Raw genomic sequence first — 17,334 nt, forward strand, 5'->3', positions numbered from 1 at the left:
AAAAGTTTCCAAAAAGGCGCCACTTTGCTAAAAATGGCCAGAGGGGGAGCGGCTGCTCCCCCTGCTCCCCCCCCTGCGTACGCTACTGCAAGTATACTACGACAGTTAAGCTATTGAAATGTAACAAAAATACAACCTACAAATGCAAAGCCTACAGATTGTAAACTCGGCCCTACAAATAAACATAAACATGACTATTTGTAAGCCAAACGATATGATAAAACGTAATTAAAAGCAGAGCGTGTCCAAGCTTGCTCTGGGTCTCAAGATTTGCTACATGTCAAGGACATGCTAGCTTTGGTAAATATATTTACGGTTTTTTTTTTTTTTTTTTTTTTTTTTTTTTTTTTTGTTGGGAGAGGGGAGATATAGTCAATTGCTATCTCAATTAAGGAACTAGAATGTCAAGGTTCGGAATCACGTGCTACACACATGACCTGCCAGAGTTTTTTTAGGAAACCTTTATAGTGATTACGTGGACTAAATTTGTGACTTTCCCGATTACTATTTTTAACTTCTGTGTTTACGTCGTATGAGCCAGACATCCCCGACCAATGGGAGGCGTTGTAAGAAAGTTATGTTTTGAGTATTTTTATTTACACCGTTCAGTCATAAACTCAGAGTGAAATATGTAGTTAGAGTGAGAAGGTCGTTAACAAAATTGTCAACATAGATCTGTTCTGTTGGAGACTCGTAGTGAGTGAATTACTCGCAACTTTGTTTATTATTTGTGTTTATCAATTGTTTATTTATATCGGGTTAGCGCAGTCACCATAATTATATAAATAATAAGCCAAGTTTAACTGTGTCTAAATGTGGTCTCCTAAACTCGTAGCTTATTTCATCAAATCATCTTCGAACTTCGACCTGTAAGGTTATAAGGTCATGTCATTAGTACCTTCTGATTGGCATTTCCTCCGTTCTTTTACAAATTGAGACCCCGCTGGTTTTATAGTCTGTATTATAAAAATCGGAAATTCTTTAATACTTTTTTTTAAGTATTAGTTTCAGAAAAGAAACTTATAATAGTAAAGCAATTACTGCATTGAAACTCAGCAAAAGTTTAGTGTAGTAAGATACACGCAATAATCTCCTACTGTGGCATCTAATACGCAACATTTGGCTGACTGTGCTATCCCTTTTCTAGCCCCGTGTGTTTATAGTAATGAATCGTTACCCTTTTTAAAATGTTTTAACACCGAATAAAATGAACACAGCCCTACGTCACTAGGATTGTTTTTGTGTTTCGTGTTATTTAGTCTAAAACATTCATCACATGTTTCCCGTGTTCCGTTTAATACGTGAAAGTTATTTATTTATTTATTCATCAAACAGAATTAGCTGCGCTCATTAATACTTTGCGAAAGTAAAACAGCGTGAAAAGAGATAAACAAACTATATCTGACAGTTCGATCAAAATTCACATTCTGCTCTATAGATGGATACCAGAAAACCCGACTGAGCTATTGATAAGTAAAGAATTTAAAAAATAAACTACATATTGTGTGTAAAGCCTACATGAAAAAAAATACTTTGACTGTTGGCAAACCCTGGAATTCTCAAATCATGGAGGAAGACTTATTCCAGTTTGTAAGTACTCACCTTTGGCAATTATTTTTTTGTCAATTTTTAATCCACAATGATAAGGCTATAATTGCCGTGGTTTTATGGATAGCGTACATCTATAAATGTATTAATGAGTGTATGTGGGTCTGTATGTTTCTCTATGTGCTTTTCTTTTATGTATTATTACACCATTCACCCGCTCGCCATGAAACTTTGGGAAGTTGTTAAGTACACCCAAGCTAAGATTTCTGCCCAAAAAATGGATATTGGTTGTATGACCTTCATAAGCATTATGGGGCCTTCATTCATTTTTTTTTTAAAGCGCCCTAATCAATGCATACGGTGGGCTACGAAATTTGATGACTTAATAGCACCAGGGGCGGCGCCTCTTGTAGGCGCCACATGACGCCACTGGGGTCGGCTAAGGGTGTCCTTCATCAAGAGTCGAGATTTTCATACAGCACGCCATGAGGCATCTGGGCAGTAGTGTAGACAAACCCTGACCCCTATAACTAAGGTCTAGCATTAGTAACAAATGGAGTGCCGACATTGTTTACATTGAAATAACTCGAGTTCTACTCAACCGAAACTGTACATTTGGTTTCTCGGAAAAGCTGGGCTGGTAGTTGAAAGGCCTTTCTAACACAATTGAGGTTTAACGCCGGTCTTAGTAAATAAAATGACATTGTTAACCTTATCCACAGCCATCAAAATTAGTGGTTCTTAACTTGGGTTTGATCGAACGCCAAGGGGTTCGGTGAATTAGTCTCAGGGGTTCGGCGGAGGTCAAGACACACCAGAGGAGTAGCGAGGGGGGGGGGGGGCGGAACACATGTCCACGGGCGCCGACCAGAGGCGTAGCGAAGGGGGGCAGGGGGGTACATATGTCCCCGGGCACCGACCTTAGAGGGCGCCAAAATTTGTTCAAAAACAAATTAAAATCTCATTTTAGGTGCAGTTTTGCATTATAAATATAAAATATATATGGGGTGGGGGTGCAAATGGAAAGTGAGGGCCAGAGGGGGGGGGTGGTGACAATGGAAAGTTTAAGGGGGGGGGGTGCAAATTGAAAATTGAAGGTTTGTTCCCGAGGGGGGGGTGCCAAATTGAAAGTTTGTCCCCGGGCGCCGGGAAGGGTCGCTACGCCTCTGGCGCCGACCTTAGGATGTGCCAAAATGGGTTGGAAAAATAAATTGAAAGGTTGAGGGGGGGGGGGGTGCAAATCGAAAGTTTGAGGGGGGGTCCAAATCGAAATCTTGAGGTGGGTGGGGGGCTGCAACTCGAAAGTTTGTCCCCGGGCGCCGGGAAGGGTCTCTACGCCTCTGAGACACACACATGACTTAAGGATTCACGATCGGATTTTGTCAGTGCGGACGATAGAACTATTTAGAAGGGTTCGGTGAATGCGCATGTGAAACTGGTGGGGTTCGGTACCTCCAAAGAGGTTAAGAACCACTACTCTAAATCTTTCGAATACTGAGTTTTTTAATTGCCATGTAGTGCGTTAACATGTCTATTTTTATTTTCTGATGCAATGAGCATCCTTTATTGCATGAACCACTTCACAGCTCGATGAAGCCAGAATATCGAGGTCACGCGTCTAAAAATACACCATTGACAACAATATGTTATCATAGCGAGCAATAAAAAGTCAGGGGAGGGGTGGCCCCTGCTGTAGAAAGTCTACCCCCTTCCTCCGAACGAAATAGAAAAAAAAACATTTCATAAAGAAAATATATTTTAATCAATGTCTGCACTCATCTCCCCCCTCCCCCCGGGACAACTACTCCCCCCGGAGGAAAAAATGTCTGAAAGAAACACTGCAGGCAATGTGTACTGTAGATCCCAATATAGCCAGCTGCGCTTCTAAGATTTTCATTTTGGATTTCTTTGATTGTTGATCGATAAAGCGCTCTTGATTGAATTCGTAATGGGTTTTTTATCAAACCCAAAATCAAATTCAACACCTCTTGATCGTGACAAAGTCTCCTTTTATAATTGATGTTTTTAATAAATAACATTAGTGACTGCAATTATATTTTGTATAATGCCTGTCGTGGAAAATTTTATTTTTAGTTGGCAAAGAAATTCGTTACTACAATTCGACTTGAACTATTGTAGTGTGGGCTTATTTGGTGGACTTGTGAGGAAATTATGTGGATTTTATTGTTTGACTTCATTGTAGGTCTAAGTATTTGTTCTATATTTTAGGCCTATTGTAAACTATTGCGTAGGCCTTTATTCTTTGTCAATATTGTATACCTATATTGAAAATCTATGCTATGGTTACTGATGATAAGCCTAAACTGTTGGCCTACGTGTAAGCTTTTAATCGGTGTGTAGGTAATCATAGGCAGGGCAATATTATATCCATCTAAGTTTGTGTGTGGTATAGTGTGTGTGTGCTTGTATCAATGTGTGTGTGCTTGTATCAATGTGTGTGTGCTTGTATCAATGTGTGTGTGCTTGTATCAATGTGTGTGTGCTTGTATCAATGTGTGTGTGTTTGTATCAATGTGTGTGTGCTTGTATCAATGTGTGTGTGTTTGTATCAATATGTGTGTGTGCTTGTATCAATGTGTGTGTGTTTGTATCAATATGTGTGTGTGTGCTTGTATCAATGTGTGTGTGTTTGTATCAATATGTGTGTGTGCTTGTATCAATGTGTGTGTGTTTGTATCAATATGTGTGTGTGTGCTTGTATCAATGTGTGTGTGTTTGTATCAATATGTGTGTGTGCTTGTATCAATGTGTGTGTGCTTGTATCAATATGTGTGTGTGTGCTTGTATCAATGTGTGTGTGTTTGTATCAATATGTGTGTGTGTGTGCTTGTATCAATGTGTGTGTGTTTGTATCAATATGTGTGTGTGTGCTTGTATCAATATGTGTGTGTGCTTGTATTAATGCGTGTGTGCTTGTATCAATATGTATGTGTGTGCTTGTATCAATGTGTGTGTGTGTGTTTGTATCAATGTGTGTGTGCTTGTATCAATGTGTGTGTGCTTGTATGAATGTGTATGTGTGTGTTTGTATCAATGTGTGTGTGCTTGTATCAATGTGTGTGTGCTTGTATGAATGTGTATGTGTGTGCTTGTATCAATGTGTGTGTGTTTGTATCAATATGTGTGTGTGTGTGTGCTTGTATCAATGTGTGTGTGTTTGTATCAATATGTGTGTGTGCTTGTATCAATATGTGTGTGTGCTTGTATTAATGCGTGTGTGCTTGTATGAATGTGTATGTGTGTGCTTGTATCAATGTGTGTGTGTTTGTATCAATATGTGTGTGTGTGCTTGTATCAATGTGTGTGTGTTTGTATCAATATGTGTGTGTGTGCTTGTATCAATATGTGTGTGTGCTTGTATTAATGTGTGTGTGCTTGTATCAATATGTATGTGTGTGCTTGTATCAATGTGTGTGTGTGTGTTTGTATCAATGTGTGTGTGCTTGTATCAATGTGTGTGTGCTTGTATGAATGTGTATGTGTGTGTTTGTATCAATGTGTGTGTGCTTGTATCAATGTGTGTGTGCTTGTATGAATGTGTATGTGTGTGCTTGTATCAATGTTATATTATCATAGAGGTTTAGGTCACTATCAGGGCTAGAGTTAGGCCAGTGGTAGCTGCACATTTTATGGTTTAAGTTAAGGAAAGTTAAAGTGAGTTAGTTGAAGCAGAGGTGATTATTAAAAATTGTTTGAATTATTTTGTTGTCATTGATGACGTGTTCGAGTGTATTGCTAATCTTCACCTATAAGAATAACAGATAGGCTTACAATATGTGAGCGCCTCTATTGAATTCTCTGTTTATGTTAACTAGGCACTTCCAGACTAAGGCCTAGGTTTTGTCCAAGAACTTTAAGGATACAGAAAACTAATTAATTAGTAATGGGGACCGGGTAATAATTGCTAATTACCAGGAAGTTATTAAAACCATTCAGTGATGTGCTGTCTCGTGAAGGCTATAAATAGAGTGTGTGAATCGCGACGTAACACACTCGTGTTTGTGGTAGGGAACAGCTAAGAACACATGGGAAGGAACATAGGTGGTAGGGAACACATAACAGGGAACACACATGCTAGGGAACACGTTTGGTAAGGAACTCACACGCTGGAGAACGAGTTTTGTAGGGAACGTATACGCTGGGGAACACTGAGAGAACACACATGGTAGGGAACACACATAACATGGAACACACGTGGTAGAGGACACTGGTGATAGGGAACACTCGTGGTAGGGAACACACGTGGTAGGGAACACTTATAAAGGAACACACGTGCTGGGAAGGATGTTTCATCTGGTGAACGGAAAAAAAGTCACAGGAAAAAAAAAACACAGAAAAAAAGTCACAGTTTTTGCTAGGAAAAAAGTCACAGAAAAAAAGTCACAGTGGAAAAATTTTATCGGAAAAAAAGTCACAGAAATCTTTTTAGAAATATTTGTATTAATTTGTTAAGAATTGTAAATTTTGTATGTTTATTGTTGTGGGTTGTATTTTTTGATAGCATAAATTATTTATAGACGTTAAAAGCATTATGATTTTTAACAATTGTAAGTAAAAATACTCTAAGATAATTAACACAACAATCTCAACTTTTGTTACGTATTTAGTTAAATACGCGGTAGAAAAGTTAACTATAAAAGAAATTTAGGCACATTTTGCCGTAGGCTATTCTCTGGTCGGCCTCTCCTCAGTAGGCATTGTCCGAACATATTTTGTGTTGTTGACGTTATGCGTCAATGACAGCCTTTGAACCTTGTCGGCTTTCTGTTTTGATCCTAAGTTTTGTGATGTAATGAGCGTGATAAATGTGGGCAGTAAAGGTGGTTGAACTCAACATAACTATTGTTGCCATGAGTTGAGGGCAGCAAGTCCGATGAACTTACCATTTCACGGTAATTTAATATTGGTATTTTAAAAAAAACACGATGAAAAACGTGGAGCATTCTATTGAACGCTACTAATCTTAAGTTTAAAATAATTACAATCTACATACTTCATAATAAATATTTTTAGATGAATTATAAAAATTCCTATGCGTATACAGCCTACACACATTATATTAATGTAATTAATCCTAAGTTAATTTGCACTCTCTAGATATTTAATACATAAAAGTATTAACAATATCATGCAAATATATTAATATATTTGTGACTTTTTTTCCTATGACTTTTTTTCCTGTGACTTTTTTCCTGTGACTTTTTTTCTGTGTTTTTTTTTCCTGTTTTTTTTCCTGTGACTTTTTTTCCTGTGACTTTTTTTCTGTGTTTTTTTTTCCTGTGTTTTTTTTTTCCTGTGACTTTTTTCCTACAATCGTTTCATCCACCACCAAAAATGTGTGTTACGCTGTCTTTGGTCGAAATGTTAAAAAAACAACACATCTTGTCCCGACAGTCACTTTAGCCTAGGACTGTAACCCGAAGGGTGGGGGAGGGAGGAAGTTAATGGGGTGGGGGGGGGGGGGGGGACACTTAAATGATGGATAACGGGAATTGGCGCATCCGGAATTTTTCTGTAATGACTTGTCGTCGGTATTCCAATCAATACTAATACACCTAGCATTAACGGGTCCAGGATTTTCCATTGACGTGAGTCCTAGTCGTTGATTGGTTAGTATCTACACGGCCTGGGATTAATGAATTAGCCTTTGTGGTTTGGTTTGGGGTTTTTGTTGATATTAATTTTAGCGGACGAACACAGGCAATAGATGTGTAGACTGTGTGCCGCAGATGGCGATGAATGTGATGAATAATTTTCCTGCTTGGCGTGCTTGATGTGTCTACAAGGAAAAAAAATTACGGGTAAACTTGTGTGTAAAAAATGGGATTTCCCGATATTTGAAAATGAAACGGTCAGAAAACAAAACAAGAATTCCCGATAATTTCATCACTGAATTTTACGTGTATTTTTATTTCCTTTTTATTTGAGTATTAAATTGTGTGTTCATTCATTACTTTATTGTGTAAATATTTCTTGTGTTTATTTAATCTTGCTTTCTTAATTCGTTTAATTTTAATTTGAAGATATTCACTGTTTTAATTGTTTAACTTGATTGTTTCTATTCTTGACAATGGGAAAAATCTGAAGGTTCATTGTGTTACTTATATGTTTTCTCTGTATTACTTTAGAAATATATAGATATATGTTTATTTCAAATTAGATTTAACTGATTTCCTTAAAATGTGTAAATAAAAAAATGTAATAATATAAAAAAATACAAATTTTTAATTATGTTATGGCACATTTGTCTGTTAATATTCCAAAGTTTATATCAAACATTAAATGATTACAAATTCTAGCTTTGCGAACGATGAATGGCAATATACTACGGTACGTGTGCATGTTATATGATAGTTTACAGCGGTACGGCTAATCGCTTGTATGTTTTCCCCAAACGGTTCGCTAGCTCGAGCCTCTAATCGCCCAGCAAGGCGACGATGACCCGAGAGACGGAGACATCTGCATGGACTTCTATGATCAGGCTGTAGATACAGATAGCACCGGTGTTGGTCAACCTGTTGGTGGTCAACCTGTTGACGGTCAACCTGTAGGACAACCCACGGGTGGCCGTTTCAATTCAAGGTATTCCATGTATGTATGGGTGTACACATTCATACAAACCACACACACGACACACACAACACGGCACCCACAACACACACAACATAAAACGACACACACAACACACAAAACAACACAACACAACACGACACACACAACACAACACAACACGACACAACACACACAAACACACAACACACAACACACACAACACAAAACAACACACACAAACACAACACACAACACAAAACAAAAACACAAAAAACACAACTCACATTTAACGCAACACACATACAGAAATGTTTACCACATTTATAAAGCTACATATATTTGATTCAGATTATTCACAATTGACAACTATGCTTGTATTAGATGATAGACAACATGAAATTAGCCTTATAAATGACCGTGACCTAACGAAACAGTAAATCTTGTTCACCTTTAACTGTGATGCCGTCCAGCATTTTTATTTACACAAGTTGTTAATTATAAAATCGCATTTTTGGTTGCCCCCATCACCATGACCTGCGGTTGTACGGGGTTGTGTGAGGGGGTGTGGGAGGGGGTGTGTGCGGGGATGTGGGAGGGGGTGTAGGAGGGGGTATGCTCTTCATGACCTGAAGGTGTTTGGTGACACCTTGACCTGTGCTCCGGACGACCATTTAAATTTGACCTATCTTTAACACCGTGGTGCTGTTATAATATCTTATCAACCCGTTTATTTTTTTCTGTAACCTAACGTAACTAACATGGTGCTATGTTCTTTCTACTTCTAGCATCTCAAATACTTACGACTCTGGTCTGGGCAGTGTTATCTCCCCTGTGTATACTGACGTAAGTTAACTACATTATGACGTAATTAAGTCATATTCCTTCTGTGTGGAGTATTTCTTTTTAACTCTATACTTAATACTTAAGGACAGTTTATATTTAAAAGCATCATCTATGTATTATTACAAACAGTAAAGTAAACGTATTTATTGACGTCATTTTCTTTTGGGTCACCTAGTCTCGCAGCAAGGACATTACCCCCCCCCCCCTCTCCGTTTATTACCCCAGGACTTACACCCATCCCCAACCCCGAGATATTACCCTCCTCCAAACCATTAACCCCATAGCCACTGTACCCCTGTCAATTACCCCCCTTACGCCCAAGAACCATAATCCCAAATCTAAACCATAGCTAACACCAGCGCTAGCCCTAACTCTAACCCTAGCCCCTTATCATAACCCTAACGCTATCCCTAACTTATCCTTAAGCTATCCGTATCCTATCTACCTTTAAATGACCGGGGGAAGGTGGGTAATGTTTTACTGGGGGGGGGGGGGGGGGAATTGACAAGGGTTAATGTCCCGGGGGGAGTAATTTATGGGGGGGGTAATGTCCTGTTCCCCTAAGCTCAAGTAGAAAGAATGTTTTTTTCTTCTAACGTCTTACAAATGTCTTGTGTGATGACTACGTCTTACAAATGTCTTGTGTGATGACTACGTCTTACAAATGCCTTGTGTGATGACTACGTCTTACAAATGTCTTGTGTGATGACTACGTCTTACAAATGTCTTGTGTGATGACTACGTCTTACAAATGTGTTGTGTGATGACTACGTCTCACAAATGTCTTGTGTGATGACTACGTCTTACAAATGTCTTGTGTGATGACTACGTCTTACAAATGTCTTGTGTGATGACTACGTCTTACAAATGTCTTGTGTGATGACTACGTCTTACAAATGTCTTGTGTGATCACTTTAGGAAAACCAAGTGGTTGCAGGGAGCATCACCATACAGAGTAGAAATAAAAAGACAATGCCCGCACGACTGAGTCAAGGACCGTCACCCAGTAGCGGACAAGGTAACTCCTCCATCCACTTGTGGGAGGTGTGGGGAGGGCCTGAACCCCCTTCCCTCGGGGCACGTCAAGCTCCATCCAAATAGAAAATAATATTAAATTTAAAATAGAAAATATATCTCCCCCTGGAGTTTCAAATACCCCTCCCCCGTCACCCTACCCCATATCAGTATTTTAAAAAATAACAGAGGACCTTCTTCGTGTTATATATTACGTTCACACTCCCTTTGCATGTGATAAATGGGGGGGAGGTGCGAAAAAGCGAGGGGTGAGGTATTTTTTTCTGCTATTATATGAAAATGACTGAAGCTATTTATGACCTACAGGTAATGTATTCAGCCCATCATCTCCATATCTGAAGCACGCGCCGTACGACATTTCAAAACGAGGCCGGCGCGACAGCAGGGAGTCTCAGGAGAACGGCGCCAAGGTCATCCAAGCCAACGATGCCTTAAAGCCCCAACTCTTCGCACAATCTTTCTCCCAACCCCAGCCCCTGTTTGACCTCTCTCGTTACCCTGACCTTGACCTATCGAGAAGACCCGGGCCGAAGACAGGGTACCCGTTTGTACCCAACCCCACATTTTCTCCCAGCAGCACCCACGTGGTGACGCAGCAGCATGACGTCAGAACGGCCGCAGACGAGAGCCCGAGGATGAGCAAGTGTCGTCCGGAGACCAACCACGTGCTGAAAGAGCGGCTGGGCGTGGCTGGGCGGGCGGAGGAGGAGGGGAGCCAGTGCAGCCCTGCTAAAAGTCCAAACTTCAAACCGGAAGTAAAAGCAGAGGTGAGATCCAAAACAAATATTTTAATTTGACTAAAGGAGGCTTTTAGAAGGAATTGAATCCCTAAATTGTTCTAGAATCTAAGTGGTCATAACATCTAACACAAGATGCGTTGGTGGACAGAAAGATGGGCAACGTTAACTGCCCACACTGTATTTAACTTGATCATTTATAAACGTTGGAAAAAAAATAAGTAAATGTATAATGTAGTATGATAAAGCATTTTGCAATGAAATATAAAAATAAAATATATTAGGCTAATTGTATTAATTATCAGTATCGTTTGTATTTGCGCATTTTTCTGTTTACGCATTTTTCAGTTGCGCATTCTTTTGTTTGCGCAATTTTTTCTGTTCTTTTAGAAAATTGTTAGGATTTTAAATAATAGGGAAATCCTAGCTTAAGTAACGAACCAGAAAAGCTGAATTTTTCATTAGCAGAGCGGGGATAGAGAAATGCACAGGGGTGTGTTTTGAATTTTGTTGGAGCATCGCTGTTTTGTTGTTTATTGAAGCAAGTAAAATTGTAACTTGTGTTTAGGCTAAGTAGATTCCGTGCTTTGACTTGAAAGTAAAATAATGTATGTAGATAACATTGATTCCTTGCTTTGACTTGAATGTAAAAAAAAAATTATGTAGATGTCATTGATGACTATGTTAGGTGGGTTTCTTTAAACTTTCCATATCTTTGTCTCAGCTAACAGAAGAGGAGGAGAGAAAGAGGAGACAGCAGGAGAAGAACAGAAAGTACGCTAAGGAGAGCAGGGACCGGAAGAACGAGAAGCTGAAGAAACTGGAGATGGTAAGTCTGGGGGGCTATGGCGTCTGGCAGGGGGTGGGGGCGGCATGGTTGAAGTCTGTGGGGCTATGGCGTCTGGCAGTGATTAGTGTAGACATTACACAGGGGGTTGGGGGCGGCATGGTTGAAGTCTGTGGGGCTATGGCGTCTGGCAGTGATTGGTGTAGACATTACACAAGGGGTTGGGGGCGGCATGGTTGAAGTCTGTGGGGCTATGGCGTCTGGCAGTGATTGGTGTAGACATTACACAGGGGGTTGGGGGCGGCATGGTTGAAGTCTTTGGGGCTATGGCGTCTGGCAGTGATTGGTGTAGACATTACATAGGGGGTGGGGGGCGGCATGGTTGAAGTCTGTGGGGCTATGGCGTCTGGCAGTGATTGGTGTAGACATTACACAGGGGGTTGGGGGCGGCATGGTTGAAGTCTGTGGGGCTATGGCGTCTGGCAGTGATTGGTGTAGACATTACACAGGGGGTTGGGGGCGGCATGGTTGAAGTCTGTGGGGCTATGGCGTCTGGCAGTGATTGGTGTAGACATTACACAGGGGGTTGGGGGCGGCATGGTTGAAGTCTGTGGGGCTATGGCGTCTGGCAGTGATTGGTGTAGACATTACACAGGGGGTTGGGGGCGGCATGGTTGAAGTCTGTGGGGCTATGGCGTCTGGCAGTGATTGGTGTAGACATTACACAGGGGGTTGGGGGCGGCATGGTTGAAGTCTGTGGGGCTATGGCGTCTGGCAGTGATTGGTGTAGACATTACACAGGGGGTTGGGGGCGGCATGGTCGGGTAGGATAGCGATTGGTTGCTGACTTCAGAAGTACATAATTCGGACTCCGGGTAGATAAGGCTAGTTATGTGGGGACAGCAACCAATCTAGGAGAGAACATTCCAAAGTCAAACAACTGCTGCCTTGTAGTTTGTTCTTGGATGGACAAAGGTGGCAGATGCAAATCCAGAAAGACAGAACAGGCTTAAGTATGAGTCAACGGCCCATATGGCAACATGTTGAGACGTAATACTTAATTGTGGTAGAGGAAATTCCCTATAATATACTACAATAATGAGTAGCGTGGTTTAAAAGTAGAGCGTTTGGCTGCTAGCCCGAAGGTCTTGAGTTTGAATCTCAATTCGGACCCGTGACTGTGGGACGTTGCTGAGTCCACCCAGCTCTAATGGGTACCTGACTTATGTTACGGAAACAAAAGCAGACCACACTATCACCATGTATTTCGAGGTCAATGAAACAGATGAACTCTACTTCATCAGCCCCATATATCTTGGGTTAGAACAGGAAAAGTTTATGATGTTACAATTAAGAATGAAAAAATAACTCAGGCAGAATAAGCCCTGTCAAACTATATTTTGAGTTCAGCATTCAAACCTTTTACACCACAGTCTCAGGCACTTCGGGTCTAGATTCATTCTATCTTTAATTTCCCATTTAGATCTAAACAATGTTCGTTGTGGAGTACGTCACCGTTTTTATCGCTGCGCAATATCACCTCTTTCATGGGTTCTATTTTTAGCGTTTGCTGCTGAATTAAAACATGGCCTCTATTTAGAGTTACAAACGTCATTTTTCTGCCCAGGTCCGAAAAGGGAAATAACCTAGACTTAAAACCCCAAAGTTTTGTTATTTAAATGGTGGGTTATCTCGCTTGTGAGGACAGATTTAGAGGTCGCCTAAATAGCAATTACTGTTTTTGAAACAGCGATTTCTTTCTAAAAATATCAACGGGGATCGTCAAGATAAGGTAGACTAAGCCAATGTTATTAAAATTTATAAAAAGAGTACTTTTAAAATGCGAAACAGCTGCTAAAAATGCATGGGAAGAATATTTTTTAAAAGCATGAATATGAGTAATGACGTCATACTTTTTAGAACTCCCCGCCCTGTCAACCCAGAGCCGTAGCGAGGGGGGGGGGACATATGTCCCCGGGCGAAGACCTAAGGGGGGGGGGCGCCAAAATGGGTTGGAAAAACAAATTGAAAGTTTGAGGGGGGGGGGTGTAAATCAAAAGTTAGAGTTGGAGGGTGCAAATCGAAAGTTTGTTTACTTATTGACACAAACATTTTCCATGCCACGTTTCCAGGAAAACAAACAGCTGGAGTCTGCTCTAGAGATCACACGTAAAGCGCTGAGTCTGGTCTACACGAAGCTGAAAGGTCCCGAGTCTGGCTGGCAGGAATATAAGATCGTCTGGTACCCGGGCGGGAAATATCAGGACTCTGTTGACGTCACCTGTCTTCTGCCCGGTAACTTTGTTTTTTACTTTGTCGTTTGGGTCGGGTAAATTTTTACTTTTTTTTTTTTTTACTTTGTCGTTTGGGTCGGTTTTGTTTTTTACTTTATTCTTTTTTAGTTATTCTTTTTACTGTGTTTTTTTAGAGTGATTTTTTTTTTAAAATCCGTTTTCAATTCTTCAAGGTAGTTCTCAATCTCGTAATTTAATATTCGTTTTTTTTTACTCATATTTCAAGAGTAGAGTTTTTTTATGTGTTGTTGAACAGTGTTTCTTCCAGACTTTTTTCTCCGGGAGGGAGGGGGGCATTTGAAATTTTCGGGGGGGGGGGGGCGGACACTGTTAAAACTATATATTTTCTAAATAAATTTCATTTCGTTCCGGGGGGGGGAGGCTCCCCCCCCCCCCCCAGAAGAGATGCCAGGAAGAAACTCTGTTGGCGAAGCCATTTTGTTTGTAGATTGTATTTTAGAATTCGGTTGTATTTTTTTACTTCGCATTTCGATAACCAAATATGGCATCCCTTCAAGTTTGACCTTGAATAAGTCACATGACAACCGTAATGTCCAAGTATTCGTCAAAGTCACTAGATGTATTCTATGTGTATTGGCTATTTAAGAGTCACGTGACTCCCGTACAGACTCAAGTAACTCGTTGTATTCTATCCCCAGCCGACGAGGAGCTGTTGAGGGAAATTGGCAACAGCTCAATCGGGGCTGTAGTACCCAGGGAGGTCACTCCCGCTACCGAGTCGAAAAGTCTAAAACGCAGTTACCCGCCCTTGCTGCCAGGAACCAGCTTGAACGAGCAGGACAATCTGGCCAACGTGCCGACTTTTCTAGAACAAGGTCAGGTAAGAGGGCTGGGGTCGCCAGAACAAACTCAGACAACGGCACAGGTAGCCGGACTTGGGTCTCCGGTCTGCGGGATGGAACTTTCACCAGATTCCTCCAGATCAGGAGAACCACCCCGCTATCTCCCCCAGATCAGACCATCAGAGAGTCCCAAATCCCAGGGTACCACAAGCCCCACCAGAAGAGAATCGTCTGAGGTCATACAATTCCCAGACAAGACCAACGGATCCCCGGTTAAGCAGTTTGTACCCCAGGAGCTCCCCGGCAATTTCTTACACCAATCCCAGCCTACTTTCACTTCCGGTGGGCAGCTTCCGCATAAGCCTGAGAAAGACCTGTATGATTTTGATACGTACAGTGAAAACGAGAAGTTCGAGTCCCCGTGGTCAACTAGCTGTCCGGACAACAACAACAACAGCAAGAACAGCAGCAACAGCAACCAAACAGCCGTGCCGGACACGCGAGTTGCCGACAAACAGTTACCCTTGCAGCCTCCGGTAGAGATGATTGCGGGTCCGGATTTTTTTGAAATCTGCAACCTGTCTTCAATGGATCTGGACCCTGATCTTCTTACAAAATTTTCCTGTGAGAAAGACAGCTAGCAGTATCTGACGCAGTTAAGACAGTTGGCACTAGCTCACAATCCACACAGCTAGCAGTCATCAACAGCATCCACACAACTAGCTGTCATCAACGGCATCCATACAACTAGCTGTCATCCATATTATCCACACAGCGAGCAGTCATCCATAGAAGCAAGAACACAAAAAATAACTCATTGTTTTTATTAGTTGCTTACTATTGATGTACAAGTTTTAAAAACATCTCAACTGCTTGTATATATATATATAATATAAATGTATAAATATGTGTAAATTGTAATATTTATTTATTTATGATGTAGTGAAATGTATTCGTACATTAAATGTTATTCAAAGTAGCGAGACTTATAGTGTCTCCGATCAAGCTTAATTAGATCAAGTATCGATCAATATCGATCACTTTACAAATGAAGTACCTCGAGTTTAACAAATTTTATTGCATAAAAACAGACCCTAAGTCTATAAGCAGCATCAGTGGGATCAAATCATCTATCATCAAATCATCTGTCATCAAATTATCTATCATCAACTATTTATTAAATTCAAAACTAAAAATTATTGTTTCAATTTAAACAATTTAACCCTATTAAAAAGGCGCAACGTGCAAATTTAGCACAAAGCTCAAAACTTTTTATTTTCAGAGGTCCCCCTTCCCACCCACTTACACACACACACACACACACACGCACGCACACGCACACGCACACACATACACATACACATACACATACACATACACATACACATACACATACACATACACATACACATACACATACACATACATATACATCAACCTCCGGCTTATATGTTCTTATCTTTTCGGTGTTCATTACTTAGACATTAGCCATATTTGTATTGTTTCATGGACATTAGCCATATTTGTATTGTTTCATGGACATTAGCCATATTTGTATTGGTTCATGCAGTTCATGGATATTAGCCATATTTTTTATGTTTTCATTACCTTGAGTGTTTTCATACCTTTTAAGCCGTGTTCAGAAATCCGGTGATTTTTTTTTTCTAAAGATATGAGATTAGACCATACCGTTTTGTCTAGTATGTGTTACCTTGACCTTTGTTAAACCACTGAACCATGTCACAGTCTATGACCCGTGGTCACTAGATTACCATGACACTCGTTCGATCAATGGCTGCACAAAAATCAATCAGATCGCCAAATAACTTTCATCGCTATTAAAATTTCTAAGCGAAATTTTGCTGATCAAGAAGTTTCTTCCAAACTAATTTATTATTTTTTAAATTAAAAAAAAACAAAAACCCATTCCATCCCTAAGGGGGTGTCCGAATATGACGTCATGCATGGGGGGGGGCTACTGATTTTATGAAGAATGGGTATGTAGGGGGGCAAGATTTGATAAAATATGACGCAACATTAAGCGTTGAGGCTGCCTAATTCTTAAAAAATAAAAATAATGGAATGCCTTGATTTTCGTAAGAATAATGCCTGTTTTTAGGTTTCAGATATTGGGTAATTGGAACTTACGTCATTTCAAGTGGGGTATGGGGGGTGCTCGGCCTTTTTGTGATGACGTGGGGGGGGGGGGGTAAAATCCTTTTTTTAAAAGTGCGTGACGTCATATATGGAGACCCGTTCAATGTTGTTGTTGCCTTGTATTTCAATGTTGAAACTTGATGTAAGATCGTGGGAATAACGCTTTACACTATTCCCACCGGTTTATCGAACTTTGCTTCGTTGCTTTTCGGCAGGTTCTAATTTTTTTTAAACTTTGAGCCACCAGTATTTAGACCAATCAGATTCGGTATTTCAAGCAACCAATCCCTTACCCGGTAACAAAAAAATATTATTTTATTAATAGCTATTTATTACAGTTAGTATTTATTAATTTTTAATTTATTCAATTAAAGTCCTTTTTACCTTCTTATCTTTTTGATGGCTTTAAATGTTCATTTAAACGAAGTGTTATGTAGGTTTTTTAAGCACCTTTGTTGTATGTTAATTAAGTACCTTTATAGTGGATTAAATACCTTTGTAGTGGATTAAGTACCTTTGTAGTGGATTAAGTACATTTGTAGTGGATTAAGTACCGT

The 17,334-nt window shown here is 40.3% G+C and overlaps 1 protein-coding gene across 3 annotated transcripts; it reads left to right on the forward strand.

Moving 5' to 3' along the window:
- The first annotated feature begins 603 nt into the window (after positions 1-603).
- On the forward strand, positions 604-16,784 carry LOC131950012 (uncharacterized). 3 transcript variants are annotated; one of them, XM_059312015.1, is made up of 9 exons: positions 604-696; positions 1,336-1,590; positions 7,976-8,160; positions 8,907-8,964; positions 9,883-9,982; positions 10,306-10,766; positions 11,461-11,565; positions 13,656-13,818; positions 14,477-16,784. In XM_059312015.1, the coding sequence occupies exons 2-9, from the start codon at positions 1,519-1,521 to the stop codon at positions 15,259-15,261; spliced, it is 1,929 nt and encodes a 642-aa protein (XP_059167998.1). In that variant the 5' UTR covers positions 604-696; positions 1,336-1,518; the 3' UTR covers positions 15,262-16,784. The 3 variants fall into 3 exon arrangements, with proteins under 3 accessions (XP_059167998.1, XP_059168000.1, XP_059167999.1); XM_059312017.1 differs by having other exon boundaries at positions 7,976-8,151; XM_059312016.1 differs by having other exon boundaries at positions 610-696; positions 1,439-1,590.
- The last annotated feature ends 550 nt before the right edge of the window (positions 16,785-17,334 follow it).

Source organism: Physella acuta, unplaced genomic scaffold (genome assembly GCF_028476545.2).
Source record: "Physella acuta isolate Inbredline_101_S28 unplaced genomic scaffold, ASM2847654v3 ptg000727l, whole genome shotgun sequence".
Classification (NCBI taxonomy): domain Eukaryota; kingdom Metazoa; phylum Mollusca; class Gastropoda; family Physidae; genus Physella; species Physella acuta.